The sequence below is a fragment of the Ambystoma mexicanum genome, chromosome 12 (genome assembly GCF_040938575.1).
Source record: "Ambystoma mexicanum isolate Mex_15411 chromosome 12, UKY_AmexF1_1, whole genome shotgun sequence".
Lineage (NCBI taxonomy): Eukaryota > Metazoa > Chordata > Amphibia > Caudata > Ambystomatidae > Ambystoma > Ambystoma mexicanum.
In genome coordinates, this window is record NC_090936.1 from 580,525,325 (window position 1) to 580,553,189 (window position 27,865).

A 27,865-nucleotide genomic window follows, 5' to 3' on the forward strand; every position below is an offset into this window, starting at 1 on the left:
TTCCACTACCTCTTTTCATGCACTTCGACCACTGCTTCTAAACTAGTAGACAACACATCCTAGACTTGCTTGGATTGCTGTTCTTCCAGGAGGTTGATACTTAGTCCCTTTTCCCTTCAGGGGCATTCACGCCTGGACACACGAGCCAAGGGTGTCTAGAAATAGGGTGATGCTTGCTAGTGCCTGCTGGCTCCTGCAGGCCCCATCTACAGACCTTCTGTTTACCTTTTGCCAGTTTCTGCATCATCCTTACAGTGGCTGCCCTCACTCGGGAGGGTCAGAGGGGTGGCTCACTTTACAACATCTGCACATTCCTACAGAAGACAACAACCAGGAATGCATGCGTGAGCTGGGGAATGCACGCCTGAAACCTGGGCGGCCTTCTAAACTGCTGCTCCTCAAAACGCAATGGCCAATACGCACCGATGCTTGATCACAGTCTACTCTTTAGGGCCCCCAGAGACCTCTCTCTGCATTCCCAAAACCTGACTATGCTACCATATGGGTAACAAGGGAACAGGAGTGGCCCTTGTATGAAAGTGTTGCAATAGATATGAAGTAGAGAAGGTTTTAGGCTCTCAAGATGCAATCCTGTCCTTGACAGGGCATTTATTCTCCAATGAGTCTGCCTCAGGTGAATCGACTATAAACCATCAGGCCTCATTAGCAATATCTACCATCTATACATTCGGAGTGATTGCATTACTTACCTGGACTCTCGAACAGATGTCCTAATGAAAAAAATGTTGGGTGGCCCTCCCTACTCCATGTCTTTGCTTGGCTGTCCCTGGGTGCCCCCTCACTTCCTGGGTCACCCTCATCCCCATTCCTGCTCATATTAGCTTGGCTAACTACTCCCAACAGGTTTCTGCTTCTCTTTTACTGCCAAAACCTCCTCAAATTTGATAGTGCCCAGAAATGGGATTCCAAGCATCATTCTTTGTCCTACTTGAGGGGGTCTTCTACCTGCTGCTCTCCAGATATTTTGGACTATGACTCCCATGATCCCTCCCCATTGACTATCCTGGCTAGTGTTGATGGTTGTTGTAGTCCAAAATATCTGGAGAGCCAAAGGTTGCAAAGCCCTTTCCTATGTGAAATGTTTAAAAACCTGCCACTTCTTCATTACTGCCTTCAAATCAGATCATTGTGTAGATTACCTGCTGCACTCCTTAGATAGGCTGATAGACGTATTTTGAAGGGCAGACGTTTTCAACTTTAGGCATTTTGGGAACGGGCAGTCAGTCGCAGTTACATTTATTGGGGGAGGTGGGCAGGGAATGTGTTGCACTTAGATGGATTCTGGACGTGGGCAAAGTGTTGCACTTGCATATATTTTGGGGCTGGAAATGTCTTGCATTCAGATGTATTTCGGGTCTAGGCAATGTATTGACCTAGACACATTTTGGGGGTGGGCAATGTATTGCACTTAGACAGATTTTGGGGGTGAGCAATGTATTACACTTAGACACATTTTTGGTGGGTCAATGGATGGATTCTGGGGGTGGTAGGCAATTTATTGTACTTAGATGGATTGTGGAGGGTTGGCAATTTATCACACTGTAGGTATTTGTGAGGGTGGCCAACGTGTTGAAATTAGAAAGGTGGTCATTGTTTCTGCTCTTGGATGATTTGTACGTGTAGCCAAAGTTTTGCTCTGTGAATATCCATTAGGGCAGCCAACATGTTACACTTAAAAGACTTGTGCGGTTAGCTATTTTGATGCACTTAGAATAATTCAGGAGGGCGACCTAGGGGTTGCTCCCAGAGGAATGCAGGTACTGGCAGAATTGATTGATTGATTGATTGATTGATTGATTTATATAGCGCTTTACACCAAGGCGCTGTACAATGGAACAACAAGATACAAGATAACAACAACAAATAACAGTGGGAGCAAAAAATGACATCATGAATCATTCAATAAAACAGTGGAAAGAGCAATTAACTGAAGGGGGGGCAAAGGGGAGTGGGACTAGATGTGGGGGGGTGTTGGAGATGGATTGGACGAGGGGAAAATGGAATGGAAGAGAGAGGAGGAGAGGGGAGAGAGGAATCAGGGAGGGGGAGGGGAAGTAGAGAGGGCAGAGGGGGAGTTATCAAGGAGGAGAATGGAGGACGAGGGATTTAAGGGAAGTGCAAAATGAGGAGAAGGTTGTGGTAGAGCGGATTGTGAGAGGGAGCGAGTTCCAGTGCAGAGGTGCAAGGAGCTGGAAGGAGTGGAAACAGGAGGAAGCGCAGCGGGATGGAGGTACAGTGAGAAGGAAATGGTCAGCAGGACGAAGGGAACGGGAGGGGGAGTAGAAGGAGAGAAGGGAGGAAAGATAAGGAGGAGAAATACCATGGAGGGATTTAAAGACAAGGTAGATAACGTAGAATTTTAGCTGTGAGTGGAAAGGTAGCCTTTACTGTTGAGTGGGTTCTTGAATGTATTATTATAATATTTTTTTATAAAACGCTTTATTCCAGAAAACCAGTTTCTAAGCGCAGGCCTGGGGATAAAATCTACGTTGCTCTGCATTGTCTTGCTTCCAAGGAAAGCGTATTGCCCCTGAGCTATCCTCGCGGCCCATGTACCCAATTAATTATAGCGGGAAGCATACAGATTATATACACCATTAGGTATCAACCCAGATGTATTAGAATTTGCTGAATGTACCAATTCTAGGCTTTAATTTGATTATAATAAATGCATTTTTCCTCTCGCACTCCATGCTTTTGGAATTAGTCAAATATGCGGCCACACTCCTGCACGCACCTGCTTTCACATACAACTCAAATGACACTTTGCACAACACTTCTGCCATAAGAATTTAGCTACCTTTCATGACAAAAATTCAAACTGTAGCTACACACATACATGACTTCCATTACATACACCCTCCATCTTATTTCTCTGGTGTACATTTCTCCACCCATACACATGCCAATTAGCTATGGGTGGCTAGCAGGGACTCGGCCAAGCCCTCATAACCTTTAATGGCCATTATGCACAGACCCATACTAGCGCCTCCTAACCTTTCCCACACTACAGACTTCGGTGCCTCCGAGAGCTTTCAACCTCCAGCGCGTTGGGACCATACCCAGGGTGAAAGATGCTATACAAATGATGAAATTAAATGAAAATCATAACACATGTCAATGTGTAAAGTCTTGGAGTTCAACAGGGCTAACCTATACATAAGGTAATGATGCTGATTCCACATTCCCTAAGTGAGTACATACCCCCCAGCCGAACCCCCATGCATTCCCTGGTCCTTCGCATAGACCGTTTCCCACCATTATTTGCTTCTTTTCCCAGCCTCCATGATATGATATGATATGTTATTTATAGCACGCTTAATACACAGAGGTTTCTAAGTGCGGACCCGAGGATCAAACCTGTGGTGCTCTGTGTCTTGTTTCCAAGGCGAGCACATTGCCCCTGAGCTATCCTCCCGAGACGCATCCATCACATGAACTAAGGCGTGTTCCTCCGGGCCCTCTTGCATACATACTTTTTGTGTTCCATAAAATACTTGGCTTGATGATGAAGTGAAAAGACTAAAAAGCTAAGTGAGGCCTTAGAATCCAAGTAGCCAATGCCTTATTGGCTGAGAGCATTGACCACAAGAATGGTGTATATTCTGCTTTATTCAGAAGTAGTGCACTTTAATGGCAAGCACACTAGCACACTCCTGCCTGTGTTTACATGATTGTACCTCCTCCCCTACCTTTAAACTCAAAGTAATGCTTACTCAGCGGCTGCTTAATAATCTGTCAGATTTTCTCACAAATAAAATAGTCAATATAAGGGAATCCCTCACTGCAATGTAGACCCCGGGAGAAGTTCCCATAACCTTTGCCCCCTTTCCATCAGAAACGCACTGTCTTTACTTTCCTCACCCACCACTTCATCTTGTAATTTCACTTGTATCCTGTATTAGCACCCGCTGGAGAAGCACCAGTCAATTAAGTGTCCGAGAACACAGGCTTTATTCACTAAAAGTGCCTGAATTCCAATCTGGCCTAGTCTGAATGGCTTTTACTGGGAAAGTTCCCCTTCTCCCCCTATGCCACAATTGAAACTTGCAGCCCAGTACCTCACCTTCCTCCATTTACCGTCTGTTCTCGCCCTCTGCCCTTTCCTCGCTACCCCGCCCAGTCTCACATCCTGGGAAACAATAAAGGGATTGCGTCCCTTTTCTATTTCCATATTTCCATTTCCTTTTCATAGGGCCATGTGATTTGTAGTTTTTTTAATGGGAAATCAATTCACATGCGCCATACAAAACCGATTTCCAATTGAAAACGACTATTTGGAGCCCTGATGATTGTCCGGGGTGCTAATAGAGCTAAAGCCGATATTCAGAGGCATTCCTGGCCTGTAATGGCCCTGGGCACACATGGAGGCTTGGGATGGTGGGCTGTTACCAGACGTGAACACCCACGAATGCCGAGCTTAGTGTTATATTGAACCAGTAGCACCTTGATGTTTTTTTCGGGCCATAGTCTGCGCTTTATAAATCTTAAATAAATAAATAAATAAATTGAACCTATTGCTTCCTTTTATGATCCTGTCCCTCATCCACCCTAAAAGCCGCCCCTGGTCTTTTTGCTCTGCTTATCGGGTAGCTGTTTAAGACTTCCTTTCCAGACTGTTTTAAGCATGCTCTACCTCAAACTGTCCTAAAGAAATGCCTTCCGTGGATCCCAGTGTACCTGCTGGCTACAGAGCTCTGCCACTTCTCCATCAGCTGTCCAAAACTTTGGAAACAATAGCCTCTTACCACCTGCAAGAGGTTCTAATCTCACACACTATGTTCGATAAATATCCATCAGGGTTTTGGTCATGGCATGACAATGAAGTAGGCCCTCCAGCTATGTGGGATAATGCCTTGGAGGCAGCACTCAGAAGTGCCGGCAACATGCACTATCTGCTGTACCCCTCAACAGCATTCTACAAAGTGGACCATGAAGTCCATCTACAGAGTCTGGGACCTGCAGGAGGACGTATTATTCCTAGTTCTGAAGTGGGCGAACTCCTACCTCCCCAATATATAACAGAAGGTTCTTACGGGTCCATTCACATCCTCTGCATCCTATCTAGGATGCGTGATCCCCCTGGGCTGCTAAATATCCTGCTCTTGTTTCATTTGTGCCTTCACCGGCTAACCGGCACAGAAGATCGGATGACTCAACGACATTGAAGATAAACTCCATCTGAGTTTACGGTATGTGTAAGCGCACCACTTTGGTGGACATCCGCCGCAGGCACGGCTATCCATCCACGCACTCTAGAATGCAGCTACAACTATGTCAAATTCAGTCTAACTGGTCACATAGCAGTTTCGCACCGAAAACCAGACCTGCCTCAACACCCATGCCATTAGAATACAGCGACAACCTAAGACAAAATTCAGTCCAGCTGGGTACACAGAGTCTCCTACACTAGCGCTCTGTCTTGACCTCCCGAAGAACCTGCCCACGTGCCTGACCTCTTGGGTTGATTACTGTAGTCCAGCCAGCCCTCCTAAATCCTAATCTTGGCCAAATGCACACACGCATCTTAAGCCTCCTCTTAGAACTTTCCCATTCCTGGACCTAGGCCCCCGAGGGCATTCCAACCACAAAGCATATTGAGGCCATACAAGTGGGGAAATGACGCTATATAAAGGACGACTAGAATACAATGTGTGATCCCACCTGGGCTGCTCTTATTTCATTTGTGTCTTTGCATCATCTCTGTGATGTGCAATCCCCCCAGTCTGCTCATTGTCCCCTGCTCTTATTTCTTTTGTGTCTTCCCATTGTCTCTATGATGTGCGATCCCCCAGGTCTGCTCAATTTCCCACTCTTATTTCATTTGTAGCTTCATCTCTTCTTTTGCTTATCGAAAGATTTGAGGTATTTTATCCTTTCATTCCTAAACTGTTGTTACTCAGCTTTATAGTCACATCTCTAATTACAAGGAATAACAAAACACACTTAATAATTGTTTAGTGGCCATTTAAGACAAAACCGATGACATATGTTTTGGGCCAGCAGACTTGTTTGGGCCAACGCCTCATTATTGGCTCTTCCAGCATTATTTAACTCTGCACCCCTGCCTCTTAACCAGTTCAGAATCTGGGATTCTGGCTGGACTCGGGCTCTTCTGCTAAATCAGTAGAGTTAGGCAAGATCATTTCTTTTCTCCCAATGATGATGTTCGCATTCCTTCAAACTTTCCTGCTTTTGTCAGACAGCCCTGACAGAGTCTCAGATTCATTACTGCCAGCAAAAATCGTGAATATACTTATGCAGAGGCAAAATTTAGCAGGCTTCTACTCTTTATTAGTACCCTGCGAGGGTCAATCAGAATGTAGCAAACATTCTGATTGGCCCTCGCCGGGGCTTTACCCGACTGGGAATCCCTTGGCCGGGATTCCTTTCCTTTGTTCCCGGCGGGGGCGTGGCAGCCCCTCAGCCAATGAAGAGGGTCGAAACGGGGCAATCCCCGTTCTGAGCCTCCTCATGGCTGGAGGCTGCCGTCCTCCCTGCTGGCGATTCAGGTATTTTCTTTCTTCCTCCCCCTCAACAGCAAACAATCCCCTCCCTGCCCTCCAACCCGCACGTACTTAATTTATTTTTATTTTTTTACATTTGTAGATTGCACTACAGTCCAAAGGCATTGAGGCGCTTTTACATGAAAGTGTACGTAGGCAAGATTACGGTTACAGCATGTGGTTACTTGGTTACATAGTAGGTGGTAGGTAAAAAAGTACAGTTGGGAATATTTCATGGTGTACATGGTAGGTGCTAGGAGTTAACAGTTCAGACAAATAGCCTAGTTTTGATGGCTTTGAAGGCTAGGTGAGAGTTGATTCCCCTGAGGTGAGCGAACGCGCTGGGAACACTTCTGTCCCCAGCGCGTCCGCTCCCGATGACTGCCAGGGAAAGGGAAAATGGACTTTGTTTTCCCTTTACCGGCGGCCATTTTTTTTAAACATTAATTTTTTTCTGTTTCGAAATGCTGCAGCATTTCAGAACAGAAAATGTGCTATTAGTACGCCGTTCTTGCAGGCCGGGGTGCTAATAGCAATAAGCCCCTCACCGCAGGGTCATTACTGAGTCAGGTAATGCCCCGGGGCCTTCATTAAGGCACTCACTTCCCTCAGGCCTATAACGATGGGCCCCGGGCATTACTAGGGCAACCGGGCAATTAGGGGTATTACCTGACTAGGTAATGCCCCCGCGGCTTGTGGCTTATTGCTTAAAGGTGCTATGCAAGAAGTCATATTTCCACAGCTCAGGCTTCGCAGCACGGACTATGAAAAGCTGGATCCTATCCACAAATGCCTCATAGGAACATTAGATATGTCCATTGTGTCTCTCATTGCACCCCACGGGCTAAATGTTATACACGAGAAGGACGGCGGTTTGAGGACCTGACCAACGGAGAGAATTGGCCACTGCCCTCCAGAGGGAAGAGATTCATCCAAGATTTAGAACTCTAATTCAAAGACGGCTTTTTATCAAAGTGAGGTGTCAGCCTTCATGCCCTTAGTTTGATACAGTTTGTGTAGTCAACAGCCGCAACAAAATGGGAGTAAGTCTTCATTGCATGCTACACAAATGATCTCACTCACTTGCCTGGTAACAGTCAGATAGCACATTGAGTTGAGCGCTCGTTCTAACATCGGTGCGTAGCCTGCTGAGGCAGGTTTGAATCCCGGCAGGGCCAACTCAGCCTTGCATCCTTCTGTGGTTGATAAATTGAGTACAATGCAGTGGGATATGATATGATATGACATGTATAACACACTTAATACCCACAGCTTTCTTAGCACGGACCAAACCTGTGGTGCTCCTTGTCATCTTGCTTCCAAGGCGAGCACCTTGCCCCTGATCTATCCTCCCGAGATAATAATTTCAACTGTTATTGCAGTGCTTAGATACCTCTGGGTTTGCAGCGCTTCATAAAATGATCAATGCTAATAGTCCAGATAAAAAAATCTCTGAAGCATGTGTAGAATCAAATAATTATTATCAGTACGTGGAATAGCTCCAAGAACAAGAATATTCATTTTCTTCCTGTTCACTCAATGGAACACCACCTTGAGATTTCCTGGTGGAACCCACTAATGACATCACCAATGATCGTTTGTTTAGAGGGCGCCTGCTGATCGGTGCTGATCTCTCATCCCTGCCCTCCATTAGGCAGACAAATAAAGCATTCCCTAGAGCTGGAATTTGCATTAAGCACAAATAGGTTTTCTGAGCTGTTGGTTGTACTGAAGGATTTCTTGAACCCTGTCTTGGTTGATGCATTTGAGTTACATTTCCGTGAGCCCACTGGCGGTGTAATAAAATTGCATAATATTTAATCTACAAGAACCCAAAAGTTAGAAGTGATATTTTCGCAACCTCTGTTACCACATTTGTTTCGATCACCATTGAACCCAACAAATTATTTAGCAGCATGTATTTCTTTATATGTCTACATGATGCCTGCCTCTCACTGCAGATCACTTGTAAATCATGAGGTTCACCGTGATATTAATCTTCTGGCCCGTTAGTTGCAAGTTACTATGATGGGCGCAGTCTCTTTCCCAGGAATCCAGGCGCTGGTAGTATTGCGTCAGAGTTCAGGGCTGGTTCCTTTATGGTCATGGTGGGTTTGCTGGGTAGTTTTGGCCCGTTGACCGGCAATATAATATCTGGTCCTGGAAGGGATTTAAGCCCAATTCCTAGTGTGCGGGATATGGCATGAGCCCCTGTTGTGGCCAAATGTTTACATAGAGAGAGGAGTCCAGTGGTCCTTCAGGACAATTTGAGAGTTCTGCTGTATTCATTTAGCTCCTAAAGCAAGAGTGTTGGAGGCTGCAAACATTTTATTATTTAACCTTGTGGCATCACGCTCTGTCCTGGCTGGTCACTAGTGGTTACCGAAGCATCTGTTTGCATTGTGGACAGTTTTTGTAGTTACCTTTTACCCTTTCTCCAGTAGGTCTATAGCAGGATGCCTCGAGCATTGAGTTTTACTACAGTGAAATAAATATGATTATGTGTTTCGACATCCCTTTAGCTCAAACACTGTCCTTTCTCAGGGACATTAGGTTGATCAAGGCTCTCACGCCAGTTATAGCAGGTTGCACCTCGGGGCATAAGCGAGGGTATTGTGCCAGCACTTTAACAATTCATAATAAGCCCTGTACCTAATGAATGAGAATGAATCATTCTTAACTGCACAACCTCAAATGGTCCCTCTTTGGAAAAGGCATCACAGCCAAAGGGCAATGGGAAACCTCAGGAGCACTTGGATGTACATTAGGTTTGGACTTCTTCCAGTTTTGGGGAGGCTGAAACTTCTCTGCACCCAGAATGGTCCAGAGCAGACTCCAAATGGGGGCCATCCTAATCCTCTGATTGTTGGCATTCGGCAAAACAAATTGCAACACTTTTAATCAGACCTGAGTCCCATAGTGTAATTCCTATAAGCAAGGCTTCCTAGTTATCCAAATCCATCCTTGTGTAAGGGAACCTACCAGTCTCAGACCTATCAACACTTCTGTTCAAAGTCTACAAGCGGCATCAACCATCGCCGCCAACTTTGTGTTCATGTCTGTTTCGGGGTGGACATGTAAATGATGTTGGATGCCTCTCGGAAGGGGACAATACATTTAAAGCTATGTGGTGGAAAAATGAAAGTTCTGACAACAATAGTCACATCAACTCTTGGGCCAAGACCAAAGCCACCCCATAGTCCCCGAGCATCGGACTCGTGCCAGACTCGAGCTGTCAGTGGTGAGCCCAATCTTGCCAAATTGGCAAAATGCTGCAATCTGAGCGCGACTCGACTGTCTCTAGAGGGATTCTTAGCACTCCGGTGGGCTCCACGCAGCCCACATCTTGGTGCCGGATGACTTTTCGGTTTTTACCGATGACAACAAAGAGCACCTGCTGTGGGCTCTCTACTTATTTTGACAGTTTTGCCAGTGAAGAACTTTTTGAAACCCCAGCACATCATATCTCTAACTTGATAATGTGGTAACATTTCCGCCACTGGACCTGGGAGATCTAAGTTTGTCCGAAAACAGATTGGGGAGAATTTCTGCACCAAATTGTCTTAGCAGATAATAACAAATCACACTAATTTGGCCACAAAAACTTGCCAAGTAAATGACAAATACAAACCGATATGTCAGAAATCAAATCTCATATGTGTTCAGTGTGTTCAGTGTGATGCAGGTGTGGGTTCCGGGACGGCTGTCTCAACCCTTCCTCCTTCCAGAGTTGATGAGGTAAGTGCCATGAGAAATGTAAGCATACATCTATCGTTCATTGCAGCACTTAGAGGCGGGAGTGATCCGGCATCAAATGATGTTTAGCATATTATTATTTTTTTTTAAATTAGATTTTTGGAAAACTAAGTCATTTCTAGATTTACAAATCTTTAGCCTCCTCTTCTTTCACACACCGTCTACCCCCAAATTTACAGTGTGGCGAACCAGGCGATTTCAACATTTTAAAAGTAAGTACATCACATTACATTCTCAATTTCCACCAAACATGAAATTCGCATAATGTATATTCTCGCCTGAGATACCAGTTGGTAAAAAGGGCAATCATTAAAGAAAGATTTGTGTATTTTAAATAAACGTTAAACTAGATAGAGCTACTTACTTTTGAGAAAACTCTGCCAACGGTCTGGACGCGTGTACAGCCTGCAGGCAATAGGTTTGAATCCAAGCCGGGCCAACTCACCCGTTCATCCTTCCAAGGTTGATTAATGGAGTACTCTGAAAAACTGAAAAACACTTGAGAATAGGTGCGTTATAAATGCCATATCATATCATATCATATTTGGCTGTCATGCTCTGGCGTGGGGGGCACAGATAAAGGTCCTCAGCGAGGGCTGTGGGCCATTACCGACCATGACCTTCCCCCCTCGCTGGAGCGTGAAAGCCATTCGAACCCCGGGGTTCATCCGGGGTGCAAATGGCTTTCTTTTTTTTCCTCCGTAGATTGGCTGCCGGAAGCGACACCAATCTCCAAATGCAAAAAAAAAGAAGAGACCAAGATGGGCACCGCCATAGGGAAAAGGGACATAGCCCCCTTTCCATTTCTATGGCAACCAGAGTGGAATGTTTGCCGGAGCAGAGCATAAAGCTCTGGTCCTGCAGGTAAGTGGGGAGGGAGGAATGGGGGGTTGGGTTTGGTTTGGGGGAGAGGGGAGGCAATAGGGAGAGGATCCCTGTTGCTTCTCCACATAAAAAAAAGGTGCCACCTGGGAATGTGCCTCGGCTGCTGGAACAACGGGTAGAGAATGTATATTCTCACCTGCTATTCCGGTCACCTGATTGGCTAATGGCCCTTCCCCGGGTGTGAATGTAATAACACCTAGTATCACAGGGCTTAAAGGCAACATGGAAGCCAGTATGGCATGCTACATAGAATTTTAGTTTTTTAAAATGCATTCTGTAGTTTTATAATTACATTTTCCTGGGTATTATGTAAATGTTTTCCTAACTCTTGTGGAATTGCTCTGAACTTCTTCTCAGATCCATCTGGGCAAATGGCCTCTGCTCACTCAGCTGCAAACAAGGTCAGGTCAACGCTCTGTTCCCTTACCCCGTCCCCCTCTAACCCCTTACCCACTTGATAGATTATCTGGTGAGATAGCCCAGCAAGTTAAGCACTGGTAGTTGTGTGCAGTCTGTAGTCAAGGGTTTGAAACCAGACAAGATTAACTCAGCCCTTCACCCTTCTGGAATTGATCATTTCAGTACCTTTTTTGTGGAAAATATCAACTTTTATTATCAGCAGCAAGAGATAATTCATGTTGTAGTGTACGTTGTATAAATGGTAAATATCCCATATCAATTAAACCCTCAAAGACAATTATTAGCTTCTGGATGCCAACATATTTAGAGACATCCACCCTCACATTTCAGCGATTCGTTGAAAGGACCCCTTTTTATTTGGCAAGGCCCTAATCGTGTATAAGTGACCCCACAGCCTATGATGTTACAGTGATTGTGTTAGGCAGCATCTAGTATTAACATGGCCCTGGCAGGCAGGCATCAGCCAATGGCTTCCAGGAGCTGTAATGGTAGATGTCGACGGCAGATCTTGCCTGTTTACTGGCTGTCCTACTACTGCACTGTTGATACAACTGGGTTCCCAGTTTTGTTTTTGTTCTCAAACAAAGATTGCTTCCCTTTGTTTGTCCTATGACTTCCTGAACTTTCCCTGAACACTTTCCTCCTGTTGCTCCTGAGCCCCTAAAAAAAGGCTTACTTAACTGCGCCTTGTTCTAGAGCAGAACATGGAAACTGGGGCTCTCCGGATATTTTGGCCTACAACTCCGATCAGCCCTCTTGAGTATAGTCAATGGTGAAGGAACATGGGAGTGGTAGGCCAAGACATCTCTTTAGCCGCAGGTTGCCTACCCCTTTTCTAGAGCTCTGCTACTGCAGGAATATTCTCTCCTCATCATTGTTTGTATGTTCCTTAGGTATTAAAAAGCTTCACATCTCAAGAACCTTAGCAGATATTTTTCTAGAGTTTGGAAAGGAAAGACCAGGAGTTTATGCAGGGCTTGAAGTAATTTCTAGGACTGCAATGATGCACACAATCATCCTACAAATATTGTTTCGAAATGGAAGCTGGAGTTTTCCAAAATAAATGAATTTATTTTGGGGGCTGGATACAAATTGTAAAATTGTAACAAAGAAGACAGTGTTCACACCTAAGGCTTCTGGACAAACATACTGCTTGCCGGGCCCACAAGTGCACACATGGGGTACTGCGTCCATTCAAAACATGGCTTTGTGAGTATTTGGGAACAAGCATACCTAAATCATGGGTACTGCGTCCATTCAAAACATGGCTTTGTGAGTACTTGGGAACAAGCATACCTAAATCATGGGTACTGCGTCCATTCAAAACATGGCTTTGTGAGTACTTGGGAACAAACATACCTAAATCATGGGTACTGCGTCCATTCAAAACATGGCTTTGTGAGTACTTGGGAACAAGCATACCAAAAGCATGGGTACTGCGTACATTCAAAACATGGCTTTGGGAGTACTTGGGAACAAGCATACCTAAATCATGGGTACTGCGTCCATTCAAAACATGGCTTTGGGAGTACTTGGGAACAAGCATACCAAAAGCATGGGTACTGCGTCCATTCAAAACATGGCTTTGTGAGTACTTGGGAACAAGCATACCAAAAGCATGGGTACTGCGTCCATTCAAAACATGGCTTTGTGAGTACTTGGGAACAAGCATACCAAAAACATGGGTACTGCGTCCATTCAAAACATGGCATTGTGAGTACTTGGGAACAAGCATGCCCAAAGCATGGGTACTGCGTCCATTCAAAACATGGCTTTGTCAGTACTTGGGAACAAGCATACCAAAAGCATGGGTACTGCGTCCATTCAAAACATGGCTTTGTGAGTACTTGGGAACAAGCATACCAAAAGCATGGGTACCGCGTCCATTCAAAACATGGCTTTGGGAGTACTTGGGAACAAGCATGCCTAAATCATGGGTACCGCGTCCATTCAAAACATGGCTTTGTGAGTACTTGGGAACAAGCATGCCCAAAGCATGGGTACTGCGTCCTTTCAAAACATGGCTTTGTGAGTACTTGGGAACAAGCATACCAAAAGCATGGGTACTGCGTCCATTCAAAACATGGCTTTGTGAGTACTTGGGAACAAGCATACCTAAAGCATGGGTACTGCGTCCATTCAAAACATGGCTTTGTGAGTACTTGGGAACAAGCATACCAAAAGCATGGGTACTGCGTCCATTCAAAACATGGCTTTGTGAGTACTTGGGAACAAGCATGCCCAAAGCATGGGTACTGCGCCCATTCAAAACATGGCTTTGTGAGTACTTGGGAACAAGCATACCAAAAGCATGGGTACTGCGTCCATTCAAAACATGGCTTTGTGAGTACTTGGGAGCAAGCATACCAAAAGCATGGGTACTGCGTCCATTCAAAACATGGCTTTGTGAGTACTTGGGAACAAGCATGCCCAAAGCATGGGTACTGCGTCCATTCAAAACATGGCTTTGTGAGTACTTGGGAACAAGCATACCAAAAGCCTGGGTACTGCGTACATTCAAAACATGGCTTTGTGAGTACTTGGGAACAAGCATACCAAAAGCATGGGTACTGCGTCCATTCAAAACATGGCTTTGCGAGTACTTGGGAACAAGCATACCAAAAGTATGGGTACTGTGTCCATTCAAAACATGGCTTTGCGAGTACTTGGGAACAAGCATACCAAAAGCATGGGTACTGCGTCCATTCAAAACGTGGCTTTGGGAATACTTGGGAACAAGCATACCTAAATCATGGCTACTGCGTCCATTCAAAACGTGGCTTTGTGAGTACTTGTGAACAAGCATACCTAAATCATGGGTTCTGCGTCCATTCAAAACATGGCTTTGTGAGTACTTGGGTACAAGCATACCAAAAGCATGGGTTCTGCGTCCATTGGAAACATGGCTTTGTGAGGCCTTGGGTACAAGCATACCCACAGCATGGGTTCTGTGTACATTGGAAACATGGCTTTGGGAGTACTTGGGTACAAGCATACCAAAAGCATGGGTTCTGTGTCCATTCGAAACATGGCTTTGGGAGTACTTGGGTACAAGCATACCCACAGCATGGGTTCTGTGTCCATTCGAAACATGGCTTTGGGAGTACTTGGGTACAAGCATACCCACAGCATGGGTGTTTTGTCTATTCGAAGCACGGCTTTGTGGGTACTTGGGTACAAGCATACCCACAGCATGGGTGTTTTGTCTAGTCGAAGCACGGCTTTGTGGGTACTTGCGTACAAGCATACCCACAGCATGGGCGTTTTGTCTTTTCGAAGCACGGCTTTGTGGGTACTTGGATACAAGCATACCCAAAGCATGGGTGTTTTGTCTAGTCGAAGCACGGCTTTGTGGGTACTTGCGTACAAGCATACCCACAGCATGGGTTCTGTGTCCAATCGAAACATGGATGTGTGGAAAGGTAATATCTTCTTTGTTGTGAGACGTGTCAAAGACCCCGCCTCTTAACGTGACCCTTGTGTTTTCTTACCATTAGAAAAACTACAAGGAGACCAAGTGCCCCATCTACATCTACAAGCTGGCGGACGAGGAGGCCTACACCATCGACTCCGTGTGTAAGAACGGCGTGGGTGAGTCCAACCTGCCAATTTCTGGGGTGCAATGGAAGAGTCAATACTTTAAAACCAGTGCTGTTAGTGATGTCCCGCGGTCTGAACCATTTCTTCTTTCATGGGTTATCAGTTGGTATAGAAGGAGCTGTGAGTCAGTCTGAAGGCCCACGGGATGTCGCTCCCACTGCTGGTACATTCACAGTGATGCCACAGGACGTAAGAGATATGATAGCACACTGGCTATCTTAATAGCCTCTGAATGACATCTCTCATGGAGTTACACATATCATCTCTCTTTGGTTAAGGTGCTGGCTGATTTCTTTGATGGTGTAAGAGTGTCACCTCACACCGGTCATAGTTCACTCTACCCTGTCGCTAAATTACTATACAGACAGTGTGATGTCTTTCATGTTGCAAGAGATGTCATCTCACACAGGCTATATGCTAACAGGTGTTCGGCTGTTGTAAAATGTGTAAAAATGTGTAATCTCACACAGGTTATGAGGACTGTATACTAATTGACCTTTTCACAATTAACCTAGGGAGAATTGAACTCTGGAAAATTTACCAAATTTAGAAGGTCAGTTAGGATATATATGTGGGGGGAAACCCCTGCATACCCTCACCCAATCCAAAACCACCCACCCCCTCACCCATCCAAAACCAACCCACTACATATATAAAATAACTAAAATAATATAAAGGTCAATTGTGCAGAAGGTCAATTAGGAACACTATAATTAGGTCAATTCTGCAAAAGGTCAATTTGGGTAATACTGTTATGAGTAAACAGGTGCACTGATTGATGGTGCGAGTTGTGCCCTCCCACAAAGGTGATAAGTAAAAATGTGCCCTGATGGGATAACAGGTGTCTTCTCATTCTGGTTGCAACTTAATATGAGTTGTGAGAGTTCTGACAGAGGAAGAGATATCCTGGCGCACTGCTTTTAAATTGGTGCAGTCCCTCAGTGGTATCTTTTATGGTGTAAGAGTTTTGCGCTCATGCTACTGTTTCAATCTTTTTCTTCGCCACCCAGCACTGGAAGTGGGCCCTCAACCGCAAGGCGTCGTCAGAGCAGATGCCCTGGCTCACATGAAAGCCCTCATCAAACATGGATTGGACTTCATAGAAAAATTCAACCAAGGTCTGTATTATTATAGATGCTTAAGTACTGATTTCCGTGTTTTCCGAAGTGTCCAGTTTAGGGCACTTTTCTAGATCAAGCAATACACATATAGAAGTAAACACTAAAAGATGTGGACACCGGTAAGTTATAAAGAGTAAGAGGCAGAGGTCAAGACCGGGGGAGAAGCTGTGTGCCTGGGAAGAGTTTTGTGAGATTAGAAGAGGGCAAAAGAGTTAGAATGGGGCTGCCAATCATTTGTGTGCCTTGTCTGTGGTTTTACTCTGGCCTCTTTCAGAATATGGAAGTGGAATGTCTTTGACTCGGTGGAGTGGAGGTCCTAGTCATGGTATAATGAGGGGCCACTATCCACCGGTATTTAGCCACCGGTATTTAGGACCCGGTTCACAGAATGCATGTTGAATGGTGCAAACTTGATACCGAAAGCCTCCTGGAGTCAGCTGTGGTTTCTGAGAGGGTTTCTTGTGGTCCCATTTGTTTCAGAGGGTCCGTCCAGATGGCAGGTTTCGTATTCTCGACAATCTCTTAATTGTGTTTTTGAGAGGTGGTGATGTACAATATTGTAAGTGTCCAATCGACCATTGCTTGGAATAGCATCTTCTTTGTCGAAGTGGTAGAGTTGTATTTATTTATTTATTTTACATTTATATAAGCGCGCAAACCTCAAGAGCATCGTGGCACTGGTTACAGAAGCATCGTCATCTGCAGATAGGTGGTGGGGTGGGAGGAAGGCTGGATGAAAGGGAAGGAAGATCATTTGAAAAGTAGTGTTTTTAGTTGTTTCCTGTACAGCCAGCAGGATGTTTTAGCACACAGGTGGATCGTCAGAGAGTTCCAGAGACGGGAGGCAATGGATGTGAAGTTGGAGCCTCCTGCTCTTGTGTGCTTGATTCGTGGTGTGGTCAGATGGTGGCTGCGGATGGATCTTGTAGGTCTGGTAGAAGTGGTCTTGGTTATTTTCTGTGAGTGAGAGGATGGGGCAGAGTTAGAGAGACATCTTATGTCATTGCATTGATAACATGATAACATGAAATTGGTTCCTTTGATCACTGTGTTGTATTGAGATGATAAAGGGTCCCTACAGTCTGTGTCGGAGCAGGATCTATTGTAAGGGGATTGCGTTCCCAGCTAGGCCGGAGAGTGCGCAAACCTGTGTTCTGGTGCTGTTGTGGTGAAATAAGCTCTTCTTCGTCCAATGGCCGGTGGCATCCAGACGCTTGGTAATTGTACCCCAAATGGGTTTGTGTAAATTGGGTTTATCAGTTGGGCCAGTTGCACATGCATACATTGAAGAGGAGTGGGCCACAGAGTGACTCCTGCAGTGTTACAGGTGGGACCTTCTGATTGGAGAATTCTGACTGTATTTGTCAAGGAGTGGTCCCTGAGGCTCCGATCAATACCTTTAGGCTTTGGAAACCGTATGTTATGATCTATGGTATCCCAGGACATAACTTTTTTTAAAAACTGTCTTTATGACAGTTTTATTCATATCAAGATAGGACAAAAAGGATCAGCTAAGAATTCAGAACTTACTAACTCTGACAGAAGAGAGAAATGTGCTGACTTGTTGTTTGAACTGTCATCTGAAATATATTAGCTATTAAAATAAGCACAGACATCTTGCAGTCCCAGTCTTCCCGATAAAATTGCAGCATCTATGTATTATTCCAGGGGTAACATAGATTACGGGAAAACCACAAGGCATTCCCCACATCAAGTTGAAACTGCAATATGAACGGGTCGACCGCTTCATGTTTCGTTGACCTGATGTAATATTATGAGATCTATCCCCATATAAGAAGGGAGTTCGACCAAGAATGTAGTTTCTCGCTTCTGGACATATATCTTTGTGCTTGAAGGTTGGTGGGGAGCAGATTACCATCAAATGTCTCCCTCAGCCTTACATGGAGCAGGTTTTTTCTGTGCAAGATTACCACAAGGGACAGTGCCTTTATACCATACTCTAGAGATCAAAGATTGAGGCACTACAGATGACGTGCCAAAGAGGTGGTGCTTGATCAAGTCTCCCATCTGAAACCTTCCAAAAACCAGATCTAAAATCAATATAAACTCATCTGGTGCAAAGTGGTAACAATATGTGGATATCTCTGGCGACTTATTGCATATTGAGCAATGGGTGACATCTTAGGTGCCAATAGTGTTATTGGAAAACATTTTTAGAATGTATACAAGAGTCTACAGTATAGATGATCAGATGATCGGAGCAGTGATTGTGCCCCTAGACTTTTAGTTGTTCTGCTTGCCAAAAATTGCCATTGACATATAAGTCACCAAAAGTCAGAGAATGGTTCTGGAATTGTAACTCAAAGGTAACATCAGCAAGAACCATTGCAGGCATAGAGTGTGTATTGATAGTGTCCACTATGTAGTGTGTGTTGTCTGGATATTCGCGCACACGGGCCACTACTTTTTTGCCACCTATATTTTAGACACGCAGTAAAGGTTTGAGATTTGCTTGTAGTTGGCTGGGACCTTGGGTTTCGCTGTGGGAGTCTTCGGGGGCAATAGGTTAGTAAACTGACTACCAGGAATATTTGACTGGGGAAACAAAGAGGTTAGAGCTGTGCATTATGAAACGTGGTGGTTACCTTCACCCTATCCGATTTGTACTATTTTTAAGTAAACAGTATAAGCAGGGCTCTCACTGTGCTGCTCTATGGTGCTAGGGCTTTCCAAGACTGTCAGATTTGAAGGGTTCATTCTTCATGGGAAAGCTGACAATTTGAGGTTGTGGTTTGATGTTTATATGTGATTTTAATGCTGGGATAACATTGAAATGCATATATAACGAAACTTAAATAACTTTTAAAAAATTAGTTACCTTTTTCATTGCACATAATATCTACATGCAGTCTGTATCTATAGTCTGTTTGTGCCATCTAGTGGACCTTTTAATAATTCAATTCCTGGTTTTATGGTTGTTTGATGTCTTTTTTCTAACCCTTATTCCGTTCTATCTACATTTGCCTTACAAATACCTTTTACAGGGGATACCCACAAACTACTCTGACTTCTCCTACCCTTGAACACTCTTCCACTCTCCCATTTATACTATTTTTGACTGAACTATAATATGTACTTTTTTACAACTAAAACTCACACCTGTAATTCTACATTCATACCTTCATTTCGACATGGGTACCTCTTGTAGATATTTTTTACCCTCTTTATTTTCTAAAATCATTTTTTTTACTCTTCATATTGGTACACTATTTTTTTTGGTTGACTACATCACTGGTTACCGGTTAGATGAGTAAAGTATTTAAAGGCAGTGCCTAAAACTGGAGTTGTGAAGTTACTGATTCACTTGCAAAGGAGCACAGGCACTGTGCGTAGAAAGCATGGTAGACTCCCCTTTTGACCTGTTTTTACCCAGTTCTCAGGGTAGTGCCTACACACCACCACTACTTGATGTACTCATCGAGGCACTTAGTATATAGTACCTTCTTGTTTCCCTCTTTATTGCTCTGTAATATCCTCTTACATGGATTCTACAGAACATTTTATCAGCTTTGAGGTTGGACTGCTGGTGTTCCAGATGCTTGCCTGCCTTTCATAGGTTAGCAAGATCCAAATTATACCACGTATTAGATGATTTATTTAATTATGACTCTCTTTTTATTTTTATATTTTATTCTCTGTCACCTTAATCATATTGCTAATGTGTGTGTTCTCCTAAAAAAATGCATCTTGGTGCTCCTTTTGTATAAAGTCACATGGGAGGGCGTTATTCTTAAGAAGGAAAATCCATATCCATTTTTTCTGAAAGCTAGATGATTAGAGGGGAGTGTACGCTGAAATGTCAAAGCATTCCAGAGGGTCAGTCCATGAACAGAGAAGATTCAACCTTCCCATAGAACTCTGGCGTTGTGGAGCTGACAGGAGGGCCAATTGATTGATCAGCAAGACGAGGCGTGATATGAACACATTGATGGTTCCCTGTTAACTGGTGTGCTCCTTCATTGAGTACCTTTTGAGTCCCAACAGAATTTAAGTGTAGGTAATTTGCACAATCAAGTCAGGAAGAAATTAGGGTCCTAATCACCGGTTTCTTAGTGAAAAGAGCTGGAATGGGCACATGTTTCTTTAAGGAGGGCAACACGAGAAAACATGATGGTGCTTGAACAGAAACGTGGGAAAGGAAGGATATCTTGGTTTGCAAACCAAAAGAAGATGATTTACTGACTCCCCTGTGGATGAGGGTGTGGTCAAAGAGTCTCCAAACAGCCACCAAAAGCCAGGACCTCTGTTTAACATCCACTAACATTTATCAAACTGAAGCATGTTGAATTGTCAGTCAAAGGGCCTCATTACAGGTAGGCGGAGGACCAAGGTGCAATTAGCACCTTGGTCCATGCCGGTAAAATACCGGCACCGCCTTGGTGGAAAGGGGAATTACCGCCCTATTCCAAGGTTGGCGGGGCGGTAATTCCCCCTTCCCCCATTGCCCTTCCCCATTCCCATTTTTGCCCCATAGGGCTCTATGGGAATGGGGAAGGCGCTAATTACGGTGGCGCAAATTGCGGTACCGTAATTAGCACCCTGGTCTCTTTGCGGGTTGGTTTTTAACGCCTGCTAAACAGCAGGCGTTAAAGTACCTACCCGCAAAGGGACCTCGTAGTAAGGCGGTAAGGGTTAACGGTCACCGGTACCATTACCGGTGACCGTTAACCCTTACCGCCTTCCGTGTAATGAGGCCCAAAGATATGTATTACATAGCAAAAGGTCTTTCCATGATACATCATAACAAATTCAATGTTATTGTAAAAGTGAAGCGAAAAGTCATCCCCCTATTGACCATATCATAATTATAATTGTTCTATTATAACACGCTTAATACCAGAGATTAGTTTCTAAGTGTGGGGTCAGGATTTGAACCTGTGTTGCGCTGCGTTGTCTTGCTTCCAAGACAAATGTGTTGCCCCTGAGCTATCCCCCTCCTCTCCTCAGTTCCAGATCCAGTGTTGAATATAATGCCCCATTTTCCCCAAACTATATAATTTAAAACAACACACAAGATGCTAACATTTTTTAAATACAATATTTCAAGCTCGTCTATATTTACAAGTTAAAAGGAATCTAATAAAACATGTCTTTGTTTGAAACAATTTGGGAAGAGCCAGGGGTGAACTGGGAACCAAAAGAGGCCCCGGAAATAATGTTCAAAGTGGCCCCATATCGCAAATTGTCAGCAAGCTCACTCCTTTTCCTATGAGAACATTTGGAAATAAAACAGGTTACCACAAAAAAGAGGCCCATGGTGCAGACGCCTACCAGAAAATCTCCAGGCTTCCCTATGGGCAAGTCCACCACTGTGAAGAGCCATCAAAATGTGCAGGTCCGCCATATCTTAGTCGAATGCCTTTGCCCTAACAGGCACACATGTTTTTCCTTTTTTTGCGCCATGCCCTCCCAATTAAATTGGCCATTGAAAACGTTGTCACATTGAGGTTTGTACTGGGTACTAGGGCCTTGAGTGAGGCTTCCTGCCCTTCTGACCTTACACCTTTTCTAAGAATTAGTGGCACCACCCATCTGGTCCTGGGGAGGAGTTTTTAATGTGGACACACAAAAAAAGAAATGAATCAGGGTTTCAGTATGTCACCCAACGCAAGTGAACAAGTAGGCGTGGTGTTCAGATATTTGCCACACCTCTATAACCATCCTTAGCCAGAGGACACTTAAGGCCTCATTACGAGTATGGCAGTGCAGTAAGAAGTGGTGGTAGAGTGGCCGTTACAGATGTAATGCCACTTTACTACACAGCCATGTTCTTGGTTTTGTGAGAAAGTGGAGGAAACACCTCCACTACCTGACTGGGGGTTGTTTCTCTGCTTGACCTCCGAAAAATTGAGCATTTATCCACCCACAGTGAATGCTCCAAAATCCAAATGGATAGGCACTAACTCCTCAACCCACCGCCCATCCTTTGGCTGATATTCCACCAAACTAAATCTGCCTCTTAGTCTAAACTTTATGTGTACATGCACCTCTTGCTAGATCCATCCATTTGCTCCAGGTACTGTTAGTGCTTCCCTCCTCTTGGCAGTTTAAGTAAAGGGCCTGCACATTGACTGCAAGTATGTAATCCTCTAATAATACTATTCAAGCCCGGGAAGCTTTTTACTGTGATTATTTTGAATATTTCGCATTTGAGCCTATAGACCTTCACACCTCAGCTTAGTTAGCCACCTCTTCTCTACTGTTTCATCCAAGTGATTTCTGCTGCCCCTGACACAATCCCCTAACCTCAAATAAGTGGCTCTTGTAGATAGGCACCCATAGCCCTGCCCATATTCTGAAAAACACCACAACGGGTTGTAACCTAGACTGCAGTACCATGCTCTTCACCGGCCAGTTCCCATCTCTGCATTATGTTAGGGCACCTCTTTGGAAGATCCAGCACTGGGTTTTTGTCTCCCATGCACAAAGTTTGACCCCATCCAATTGCACACTTCCATGCAAGGCTTCCGCCGCTGCCTTGACTTGATGTGCCCCAACGGAGTCTCGATGATGAGCTCCCAAACTTCTAGATGAAACTCCCATTGTCCCCAAGCATTCCTTGAGGGTACCAGAGATTCAGTCACCATGTTCAGAGCTTTAACCTAAAAACTGAAATCACCCCCGCTTCGGTGTAAGTCTGCACTTAGCAGCAAAATCTTTTCAAGTCATCCAACAATGCTATCTTTTGCCATAACATTTCACCAGCATCTTCTGGCTCAATATAGTTTCATTCCAAGCACAGATTGCCAAACTACCACTATTTTTGCCCCCGCTCTCCACCTTTTAAAGACAGCTGAGAAAAAGTGGTCTAAACATTTAGATTATTTTCTACCAAAAACCAGATTACCTGCTACACCACTCATGAAAACCATCTACTCTTCATCGCCTAATTTCTCCTATTATTTCGAGATCAAGATGTGCTAGTCTCTTGTCCCTCGTCTTTTTAGTGTCATTTCCAGTTCAGCACTTTATGGTCTATATAATTTGTGAAGGGCTGCTGTGGCCTTGAAACACTGAGGTATTCCACCATCAAGCAGAAGAATGGATAATTGGGAGGTGTGGGGAGTCATGAGAGGAGGTGACTGCAGGGACTACATGTTAGAATTGAGATCAATGTATCGTGCACCTGTGTGGGGCGGGCTAAACAGCATGCACAGACTTTGGTAACGTTTGCCTCCTACGTCCATTCTTCCTACATTCTGCAATCTTTGTAATCATTAGGCAATTGTATGTGAAGACCATGTTCAGGGTTTGTAATTTAATTGTGGAATTCCTCAAAATGGAGTATGACTTATACTGCAGATAACAATGTCAGTTATTAAAAGCAATATCAGGACTCTTCCCCAGCAACACTGAAGTGTCCTCTCCACCATGCATTGGTCCTGCACTGTCGGATTAAGAATGAAGGTGGAAATGGCTGAACATTTTTTAGAAAGAAATACCTTTTTAATAATACCACCGACGGTGGTGGTGTTTCTGAAATATCACTGGAGGTGGTAAGTTTCTCCAGCAGTAGTTCATAAAAAAATGCACCCAACTCTAAATGACTGTCTTAGTTTGTAGTCTACTAATAATTAATACCACCCTGTTTTATCTTGCTGTGCAGATTTTTCAGCTGTGTCCAAAAATGAGTAAAACAGAAAGTCCAACAGCCATTTCTATAGGCACCATATATTCACATCCATGGGTGCTTTTCAGGGTCCTATTAAACCCTTTTTGCAGTGAACTCACCGGTAATCAAGAAATTCACCAGAACACAGAGGAAGCATTCTTACAGAATGAAACCAAGGACAAACTTTAGTAGATATAGTCAATTAGTGTTGTGGCAAGTAGGAGTCCTGATAAACTGCTGACGATTGAACCCGACCAATGGTGTTTGGGCCACGTGCTGCCAGCATTACCATCATGGGTCACAGAATCTGCCAGTTCAATGTGAACACTGCAGCTGGGAGGTGTGACTATGCACCTGAGTCTACGCCCATTTTCCTCCCACTCACTTACTGGTTAGGCCCAATTATGGGGCCAACCAGGCCCCTCTGCAACATTCCTGAAATCGGAACAGGTGCCGCCCCCCACCTACAAAGAAGCCGGGCAGGCCGTGCAGCACTCGGTCCCTTTGAGGCAGGCTAGATTTTCCAGGAGTTCATCTTTTTCAATTCTTTTTTTTTACAAATTGCAGCTCTGGTCCATAGGGGCAACAGCCCAGCAAGCCTGAGGAAAATGTGCCCGTGTCAACACTTCCCAGTGCACCCCTGCACTCTAGAGCATGTACTTTTCTTGAAAACTGACAATAAATAGCGGATAGCATTTGTTATTAAAGGCTGTGTGAACAGGTCATAATACTAAAGTAAAATGATATGCTAAGCATTATTACTATGGCGGTATTAGCTCTAACATCACCCATAACTCTTTACGTAGCGGTACTCCTATATTGAGCATCACTCTGGTAGCTTTCAAGAATGGCCTTTCATATGAATTCTCATTTCAGTGAAAAGAAATGTATACATTCATATTAAGTATTGTTTTCTGCAACATTCAACATCAGTTCCGTTCTTGTGAGGCCCGCCTGGTACTAAAAAAAATACTAGGGTCTGGAGGGTCTAGGACAGGAGGATAGCTTTGTGGCAACGCGTGGGTCTTGGAAGCAAGACTACGCTAAGCAAACACAGGTTTGAATCCTGGACCCGTGCTTGGGGAAAAAAAGAAAACGAGCGCGTTATAAATAACCTGTCCTTCCACAATGAAACTAGCACCTAGATACCTGCAGGTTATGTGCGCAGCAAATAAATGCTAAATAAGCAAATTTACGAAAACGCCCTTATTCTTGTATCTGATCCAATCTATTATAGAATTTTGTCTGGGGTGTTTTTCAACGGCTTTGGAGTGCCCAGAGGCTTACCACTATGTACCTGCAAACACTACTAGTGTCCAGTGCTCCATTGCTTCCCGAAGCGAGATTCGATCTCAATAAATACCCAGAATAAATACAAATGGTTTGGAGTTGCCTAGAGACCAGTATCACTTGGCCAATTTCCTTCTGGAGTAACACTTGCCGTTTCCTTCACCAGTCTCAATGTAATGTTTTTCGTAGTTCTTTGCTGTCGTTCTCACCGGAGACTTGTAAACCTCGACTTTCCTACCTCTTGTACTAGTCACCACCCTCACAGATCAGTCATTACTGATAGTTTCATGCTTGGGTTGGCCAATGCGTGACCATATAATTTCCCACTGAAAATATTTTCTCTCGAGAAGCATGTAGGTTCAACACCTCATTCGTGGGCGGGCATCCTGCCCGAGCCAAAGTAGGCCTGAGTGAAGCGAGGGCATCAGCGAAGGCTGTGGGCCATTAGTGGGCAAGCCCGCCGCAAACAGGGCTGTTTATGGTAAGTGGGAATGGGTTTCAGACTGTACATGCGAGCCAATTCCAAATAAAAAAAACACAAAAAAAAATTGCTGCTGCAAACATATACAAGGTATATTGTCCATTCATGTTTTCATAGTGTGAGGAGGCTGACGGGGACGTGGAGTTTGTAGGAGTCGGCAGTAGGCAGGGAAGGAAGGTGGATGGGTAAGGATATGTATTTCGTGGAGGCCATGGGACAGGTGCATAGCGGGTCAAGTGGGGACCAGGGTGCACACGTTCAAAGATGGCAGATGTGGGAGAGGTAACGGCCGCCACTTTGGAACGTGGGCAGGTAGTGGAGATTCACGCCCAGGTTCTAGGCCTCCTGATTGTCTGGTGCCTCCCCTGGGTGATAATACTCATATATACATTTCTAGCCTGATGACAAGGTTCAGAAGGTTCTCCGGGAGGCTGGATTGATCCTGTTGATTTGTAGTTGAAGTTGAACAGGATGCAGTACCTGGTAAGAGTCTGAACGCTTCCACGTGCTTCTCTTCTTCCATACTGTCCATATGTGCGTTGGTCATAGGTGAATTTATTAGTACTTTAACTTTACTGTCAAAGCTGAGCAGAGATTCAGACTAGATGCCTGCTATTCATTTTATTTAAATCCTCGAACAATGGCCCTCATTAGGACCCTGGCGCTAAGTGTTTAACAGCGCCGTAAAAGGCTGCGGCGCCGTTAAACACTTAGCGCCTTACTACGAGGTCCCTTTGCGGGACCCGACCTGAACGGCTGTTAAAGTAGGGACCCGCAAAGGGACTCTCGAGGTAAGTACGCTACCGCAATTTCCTTTCTGCCTTCTCCAGTCCATTGAGCCCTACGGGGCAAAAATGGGAATGGGGAAGGGCCAATGTTCAATGGGGAATTGCCGCCCCGCCAACCTTGGAATGGGGTCGTAATTCCCCATTGAACATTGGCGGACTCGTTACGATACCGGCACCAACCATGGTGCTAATAGCGCCATGGTTTAGCGCCAGTATCGTAATGAGGGCCAAAGTGTCTAATCTGCAATCTCTTTATCAGACACGTCTCGCTCTTACTCAGCTTTTCACTTGCAGTTTTATCCATATCTTATGCACCCCTGTTTCTGAACCTCAGACCCTTTAACCATGGATGAAATAGACAGTCTGCATCATCACAAGTTTGGCAGTAACTCTTAAATGAGGTGGTAACGCTATTACCGCCGCATTTAAGGGTCCACCAAATCATGGGTTTGGCAGGATTTTCCCCCAGCTATAAGCTGGGGGTAAATCTGCAGCGATTTTGCTGATTTTCGGTGTTATTACTGCGCGCTATTACCGCCAACGGTAGTAGCGCCGAACATTCCCCATTGGGCCCAATGGGGAATTGGGAATTCCCGAATGGGTCCAATGGAGAATGGGGAATTACTGTTCTGCCAAACCCCTGATCCGGCCCTAATAACACAGGGGGGTTTGGCGGTAACAATAATAGCCCCAGCGGTACCGCTCAACTCGTGATAAGGCCCAGTATCTTTTAGGATGCTCTACCGCTGCTCCACGTTGGCACCTGAACATTTTATGGCATACTTTATTTTTTATTTAGGCATCAATAATGAAGTGGGAATAATAATGACAGAAAAAGATTTTGTAGCTCAGAAAAAGTGCAGGTAGTTGTTTGTATTTAGAGCTACCAGATGAAAAACAGCTGAGACACATGCCCCCTTGACCTGCTGGAAAATCATCCCTCAAAGCAAGGAGTCTCGAGTTCAAATTTGCATCAAGGAGGGAATTACATTGTGGGAGGGGTTGGATAGCAATCCAGTCTCAGTGCTGACCCCATCAGGCGCAGCAAGTCACACTGCCTTGGTTCTCGTACTGCCAATTCTACTGCACCAACTCATGCCACTGATGATATCCACCCCATGGGGTACCCCCCGCCCTGCGGAGTCCATCTTTGGCTCCCCTTCTGGACCACCAACTTTTCTCCTTGACCACCGACCTTACACTTAAATCCCAGGCTCACAAATCAACTTTCCGGGTTTAACACTAGGATTTATTTATTTTGTGGTGTTTTGTGACACACTAGGTTGCTGGCAAGGTACCTCTGAGTGCAAGGATCGGGAGAACGGGGTGGGGGCGGAAGGAGACAGTAAAGGAAGGAGTGGTCT

The 27,865-nt window shown here is 44.7% G+C and overlaps 1 protein-coding gene across 4 annotated transcripts in view; it reads left to right on the forward strand.

The window, feature by feature from the left end:
- Window positions 1-27,865, forward strand: part of LOC138513817 (N-acyl-aromatic-L-amino acid amidohydrolase (carboxylate-forming)-like) — a 233,148-nt gene that overhangs the window by 192,016 nt on the left and 13,267 nt on the right. For all 4 annotated transcript variants that reach the window (XM_069628920.1, XM_069628921.1, XM_069628922.1 and 1 more), the window contains 2 exons: window positions 15,086-15,179; window positions 16,199-16,306. In XM_069628920.1, coding sequence (XP_069485021.1) covers window positions 15,086-15,179; window positions 16,199-16,306 — 202 coding nt within the window. The remainder of the gene's footprint in view (window positions 1-15,085; window positions 15,180-16,198; window positions 16,307-27,865) is intronic.